General features: G+C 45.1%; 1 protein-coding gene across 1 annotated transcript; it reads right to left on the bottom strand.

Annotated features, from left to right (window-relative positions):
* Window positions 1-843: 843 nt before the first annotated feature.
* Window positions 844-6,057, bottom strand: LOC108797734 (tapasin-related protein-like). The gene is made up of 5 exons (XM_018569386.1): window positions 6,027-6,057; window positions 3,923-4,252; window positions 3,140-3,439; window positions 2,840-2,938; window positions 844-1,127 (listed from the first exon to the last, which is right to left on the bottom strand). The coding sequence occupies exons 1-5, from the start codon at window positions 6,055-6,057 to the stop codon at window positions 844-846; spliced, it is 1,044 nt and encodes a 347-aa protein (XP_018424888.1).
* Between the last annotated feature and the right edge of the window lie 934 nt (window positions 6,058-6,991).

Here is a 6,991-nt window from a genome sequence, read left to right as displayed (position 1 = left end):
GGCTTCCCCAGCAACTTGGCCAACATGGGTGAGCCGATGTGGCATGGGCTTTCCAATAGCAAGTCGCCCAACAAAGGTGGGCCGATGTGGTATGGGCTTCCCACAGCAAGTCACCCAACAAAGGTGAGCTGATGTGATATGGGCTTCCCACAGCAAGTCGACCAACAAAGTCGAACCGCTGTGACATGAGCCTTCCAATAGCAAGTCGCCCAACAAAGGAGAGTCGATGTGATATGGGCTTCCCCAGCAACTTGGCCAACATGGGTGAGCCGATGTGGCATGGGCTTTCCAATAGCAAGTCGCCCAACAAAGGTGGGCCGATGTGGTATGGGCTTCCCACAGCAAGTCACCCAACAAAGGTGAGCTGATGTGATATGGGCTTCCCACAGCAAGTCGACCAACAAAGTTGGGCCAATGTGGTAAGGGTTTCCCCCAGCAAGTCACCCAATAAAGGTGGGCCGATGTGCTATTTACTTTTGAATCATTGCGTTTCCTGTTTCTTCATTCTCTTAGGCAGTCGGTTATCAGTATTCTAGTCTGTGTACTAGCTCTGTGTATTAGGCAGAGAAGAACTGGATGGAACATCACTAATAGGAAGCTTCAATGTTATTAATACTCGGGGGTAGTGTGATCCACCAAGGGCATGAGTTTTGTCTGTGTTATAAGGATGACTCTCTGGGCTGATGAGCCTAATGAATGAGCTGAGTTCACCACTGTGGTCCTACTGATCTTAAAGTTTGTGCTAAGTGGTGATCTGTGAGAACGTCATCATTTGTAGTGTCACCAGAATCTTTTCCGCTCCGCTACAATATGACATGAAGAATAATCCTGGAGATCCATCATCTATGGATAATCATACAGCTCTGATTTGTGTATTACTTCAAAGTCATCTAATTCTATAACACTTGACTCTTCTATATGTGGTAAGCAAGGGTCTGTGGGAGCCATACAATCATTTCTAATGTCATCAGACTCCTCCCTCACATCAGCCTCAGGCTCCTCCCTCACATAAGCCTCCTGTGGGGAAGGATGCTGCTGTTGGTTATCCATTATAACATTATCTTCAGGTGGACAGAGCTGATCCATCTCATCGGGCTCTGATTGCTGTATCTTTGCAGTTTGTGGCGCTGCAAGAACAAAAAATCAATAAATGTTTAAAATACAGTATAGGCGATTATAACATCAAACACAAATATGTATTGCGAACATTAGAACTGGAAACCTAGGAAATGGTTAAGTTCAAAAATGGTATGTGTGGGTTAGGTGCCTTTGTTTGACTGCTTCGGCTAAGGCCGCCCTGGCTATTTGCCTCACTTCAATACGTTATACCACATATTCTATCCAAAGATGTCAGAGCTCTAAACTGGAAAAGAGTCATTTGAATTATTCGTAGATGTATCCAGGAGCAGAACAGTTTTCAGACACCATCAATCCAGCCAAAGAGTTTTTCCTTTGATCCGGATATAGCCAACCAACGAACCAGCGCATAGGCTCAGTAAAGGCTTAACATCCACAGCGGTTAAGAAAAGCCGAGATAAGGATACTTCATCTCCTGAACCTATTGCAATTACAGCTGGTCCGCGTTATGTTAACGATGATACTATCCCGGGTCTTTAGATTTTCATTCTTAAATGGGGAACAACACTGTTCAGAACAAAAAGTTATATACCATCGATTCAGTTAAAGAGGTTTTCTTTCCTTTTTCGTTTGCTCCGGATACAGCCACCACACAACCCAAAGCATACGTTCAGTGAAGGCCTACTTCTATAGTAGAAAAGAAAAGCCGAGATAAGGATAAATATCTCCTGAACCATTCGCATCTACAACTGGGTCCATGCACATCAGTGGCTAAATTACTTCGGTCTCCTGATCCTGATCCTTAAAGGAGAACTATGAGGTGAGTGCTTTTCACTCACCTCATAGTTCTAGCTGACCTGTGACAATGAGACTGTCACAGGTCAGCTCAGTAGATCGGGAGGTGAGCGAACACCTTGCCGGTGTTCGCTCACTTCTCGATCCTGTCACGGCTCTCTGCCCTGACAGGGGAGGGGATGGATTCCCCCCTCCCCGCTCCAATCCGCCAGCGCCACTGACTGGCGGAGCGGACGGGGGAGGGAGCGGGTACAGCTGGCTCTGCCTCTAGATAGGTAGAGCCAGCTGTCACTCACGCAGCTGGGCGGATCGTGACATCGATGTCGGGATCCGCTCCGGCTGCGGCGTCTCAGTATACCGCAAGCTGTAGCTCCCTATATACTGTGCTTAGGGTGACGGTAGGACGCTAGTTTGTGTCCTCACGTTACCCTAAGGAGAACTATGGGGAAAAGCCCTGACCCCATAGTTCTCCTTTAAGTGAAAAACACATTACTGTGAATGCAACTTATACTTTACAATTCAAATGAAACATTTTTGACTTTATTTTTTCTTCCTCTTCTTTCATACACGTGTATGTCAATTCTTTGTTTGATCCAGGAGACTGACATTCTTTTTCCAATTGTGGAGCTCTAGATACACGGATATTTTCCTGACATTTAGTACCACGGTGAATAGATACCAAGGCTTCCCAGGGCGTGCCTTATACTATTCTCATATATTTATATCCACATATATATATATTTTTTTTTCTAATATTGAGCCGATAGCAATCATATGTGATATTTTCATGTTTATTTGTCTTTTTGATACGTATGCATTTTTAATAACGTTTAGAAATAAATTCACTTTTATGACAATTTGTCCTACACTTTGTAACAATGGTGGGATCCCCCTCTGGGGACCAATTGTAGTTTTGCAACATAGGTATATCTGTATTTAAGCGAGTACTAAGACACTTATTACACACCTGATCTGTGTCTCATGTAGAAGAATATTCCCAGAAGAGTTGCTAATAGAATGAATACTGCACAAATGATACCCACGATCAGGCCAATGTTGAGATCTTCTGAAAATAAAGAGATGCAAAGGATAAAACATTATTTAAATCTGGAAAACCCAAAAAGATTGTGTAAAATTCTACTAGTACTACGTAAATTTCTTGCAATTTCCAATCTAATTTATGTTTTCTGGAATTATAATCAGGATCTCATATACATTTCATAGAATACAACACACAGTAATCATATAAAAGAACACTAAGCCATACTTTGAATGTCGAGTTGGAAATCCTTCCTCATAGGCTCCAGCAGGGAGGTGTGTAGGACTCTGCAGGAGAAGGTCCTATCCCGGTCACCATCGGACGGTGTGATTGTCACGGTGCTGAGGACACTAAATGTTCGATCGTCATTTAATGTGATTTCACCCAGTTCTGAGTTTTGTAGAAGTTGCTCATCCCCCAGCCATGTAATCTTGATATCCGGGGGGTAGAATTCGGTGGCTGTGCAGGTCATTGTGCTCGCTTTATTCTCAGTGACAACTTTGTTCGTTATCATGACTTTTGGTGAAGCTATTGAGAAGAACATATTGTCAGTTTTTAGGTTGAATCTAATATATAACACATTTTAAAGGCTCAGCAATATAAAATCTGGCAGAGAATCTAACTCTCCAACACTAAAAAAAAGTAAAAGTGTTGGGTAGACTTTGTTATGACCTTCATGCCATGACAGGCCGATGCAATTGTCACACAAGACATGATGGGTTCCAGATTTTTCTTATGAAGAAAGTAAACTTTCATCATTGTCAATGTGATGTGGTCCTTCAATTTTCTTATCATTTCCTTCGATTTCCTAACACAGGCTCTTCTGAACACAGACTTCCACCTCACTGCCCTCAAGAAACATCAGCTACTTCCCAAGATCCTCTCAATATATTGCACTTTTTTGATATCCTAGCTTAATGGTTAAGTGTGTGTGATGCAAGAACCATCCCTGTAGTGGACCTTGTCACTCCACCAGTGCAGATGTGCATACATGTCTTACCTAATCCTTACCCATTATCTGCAGCTGGGTATTCTTCTCCTTCTGCTCCATTTTGTACATCACAGAACATGTATAGGTCCCGTCATCGAAGATTGTGACGTTAGATATATATAGAGATGCATCTCCATTTCTCGCAGTTTGAGCATTAAATGACATCCGGGGGTGGATGATGAGGCCTTCACTGCTGAATGTGAGAATTTCTTTCCTCTTGAAATACCATTTTATAATAAAGGATGAAGGTTCTACAGAAGGTCCATCCACTAAGAATGTGCAGCCAAGGACAACATTAGAGCCTCTGAATGTCCTCTGAGTAGGAGAAATTAAAAGTTTCATAGCTGCACCTGTGAGGAGAGTAAGGAAGAAAAATAATGTAGACTTTACATGATGTTCTAATATGGAAGCAGAATATACCGGAGCCATTTGCTCTAACTTGTAGTTGTGAGCATCAGTAATCAGAAGTAGCACCATCACATCATGGACAGTTCTAGTGCTTACCACGCAAGGGAAAAAACAGAAGCATGGGCTACCTGCCACTGATTCAACCTCATGGTGCTCAACCTAAGTAATAACATCACTTGGGGGGGAAATGAAAGTTCAGATGGTCCATCTGCCTGAAATGTTTCTTGTTTGCATATTTTACATATTACCAGTTAAACAAGTTAATCATTAGAAATGGCAACCTAACACGCCATTCATACAGTCCATAAGGTGATTGTGTCTAATTTGTTAACTCCTCATAAATATCCTCCCCTTCTACTTTCAGGTTGGTGACTCATTATAGGCCTTTAGATCAGCATTCTTGTCTCCTGAATAGGGTTGCCACCTGTCCAGGATTCACCCGGACAGTTCGGGTTTTGAATGCTGTGTCCAGGTTTCAAGGCAGCAGAAACCCGGACACAAGATGTCAGGCAGACAGGGACAACCAAAACTAAGATAGGGTCTACTAGCCCCCCAAAGAAAATAGCTTATCGGTTTGTGGGATGTGAAAGTAAAGTTGGGCACCAGTCACTTAAAGGATTTTCTAATATTTTATTTCAAAAGCGACAAAAATGGGAGAGATGGTAAAGGGCTCCAGACATCTAAGACAGTACAGGACTCTAGATTCACTGAGCACTTGCTAGTTTCCCAGTGCTGTAACGATCTCCGGGGTCGCCGGGCCGGCCGTTTGCGTTCCACTGTGGACCGCATCGGGCCGGAGAAGCGCAGGGCAACTCCTCCCCTAATGGTGTTCTGCGCTCCCTGGTGGAACGTGGAAGGAGCTGGCGGCCACGAGGCTCCGTCTTCGCTGCCGCGGGATATTTAAACGTGCTGGGACGCTAGTAGGGCGTTCCACTATTGGGATTACACGCCCTACTACCGCCAGCTACCCGCTACAGACCAGGTTTCCTGAACCCTGCTGCAACCGGGATTTCTCACCACATAGAAGAGGGGTTACAACCCTGCAGATGGAAGCACCTTAAGCGCAAGTACCCCTGTTATTTCCTGCCTCCTGCTGGTTCTGACATTGCAGTGTGCGATACACGTGTATTTGTGTGCTGAGAATTGATTACCTACTGTGTATGGACTGCCTATGATGTTGCTCAGCACCCTATATACCAAGTACCCGTGTGTTCAAATTTGATTCAGTAATTGTTCATTGAACTACCGTTCACCTCATACCCCTACTGACCAATAAGTTATATCAGTGCCAGGCACTATACTACGGGGGTTATGGCGTAATAACCCCTCAGTATCCAATTACGCACTTTTTGTTTACTCGGCCCATGATGCGCAAATCCCAAACTCTACGCTGGTAGACTGAGGCCTGGGATTCAAGACTGACTTGCCATACTACTCCCTCAAGGGAGACCATAACTCCGCAGCTGTGATCCTATAATCACTGAGGTATGGGGGGGCGCGTGGCAAGTGCAGAGGACCTTTAAACCAATGGTGGTGGCACTGTGCATTGTAGAACCTCAACTGGTTAGCAGACCTAGCATAGAATTTCCTAGGCGACACACCAGACTTCTCTCTGAGGTCCAAGCACATCCTGGCTTCTCAGGCATCTCCAGCAGACGAAGTTCCTCCCTGGTTCTTCATCCTAGAAACAGTTTCAGACCCCTACTGGGTCCATACCTGACCAGGCCAGGTCAGACAGCTCACACATAACGTACCCTCCCCCAGGCAGGAGGCCCAGGGAGATAGAGAGTCTGACATGGTCAGACCCGGATATTTATGCTCTTCGCCAGCATGCACCACTGGCCATGGACCTCCTGGTGATTGGCCAAAGAGACACAGATATCCATAATACTCCACTATTGGCTGCTCTGCCCTGTGGCAAAGTTACTCCCAGCAGCAGGCAAATGCAAACAATAACAGAGCACTTAGGCCTGGTTCACACCTGTATGTTTTGTAGCGCTTCAACGCTCTACGAACGCTCTACAAAACGCTCAAACATTTATTTGCAAACATGAAAATCCCATTGTTTTCTATGGGTATGGTTCCCACCTTGCCGTATTTCAGCCCGTCTGAATGCGCTACAAAACGGCCTACGCCTGAAAATGTACATGAGCTTCTTTGCGGCGTTTTTGTAGCGCTTTTCCATTGGTATAAAACAAAGTAGCAAATCGCTGTAAAACCGTGCATCATGAAACGCGCGACTAACGCGCATATTCGATACGCCTAGGTGTGAACAGAGCCACAGGGAAAGCCAAATGAGCACTACTATCAATTGCACCTGCCCAGTGAGCAGAGGATCGGAACAGACAACCTTCTCTCCCAGGTTCGCTCCTCTGCTCAGTGGGTGGGGATTTAATAGCCAGTCTGGTATTGGCTATTTTAAATTAAAACAACCAATAGCAGTCTGGCTTTTGCACCCGGCTGCTTACACCCATCTGTCCCCTGCAGAAGCTACAGTGTTTCCCCGAAAGTAAGATTTGGGGATTGTGCCGCGGGAGGGGGGTTGGGGGTGCAGGTAGCTGGTCTTGCCTAGGGTGAAAAATATTCTAGCACCGGCCCTGCCTGAAGGGTTCATCTTAGGGACTCTGGGGTGATATCTCCCTGTCATAGTTCCCGGTTATGTCCTCATCCAACTAGGAATT

The sequence above is a fragment of the Nanorana parkeri genome, unplaced genomic scaffold (assembly GCF_000935625.1).
Source record: "Nanorana parkeri isolate BGI_ZX_2015 unplaced genomic scaffold, ASM93562v1 scaffold1327, whole genome shotgun sequence".
Taxonomy (NCBI): domain Eukaryota; kingdom Metazoa; phylum Chordata; class Amphibia; order Anura; family Dicroglossidae; genus Nanorana; species Nanorana parkeri.
Note: the sequence above shows the minus strand (reverse complement) of the source record. Positions and strands in the feature narration are given on the sequence as shown.

Coding starts and splice junctions, on each gene's coding strand:
- LOC108797734 (XM_018569386.1), bottom strand. CDS start 6,057: ATGTGTGAGCTGTCTGACCTGGCCTGGTCAG. Junction 2,939..3,139: donor TTTCCAACTCGACATTCAAA/GTATGGCTTAGT, acceptor CTTTATTTTCAG/AAGATCTCAACATTGGCCTG. Junction 1,128..2,839: donor CTACATGAGACACAGATCAG/GTGTGTAATAAG, acceptor TTGTTCTTGCAG/CGCCACAAACTGCAAAGATA.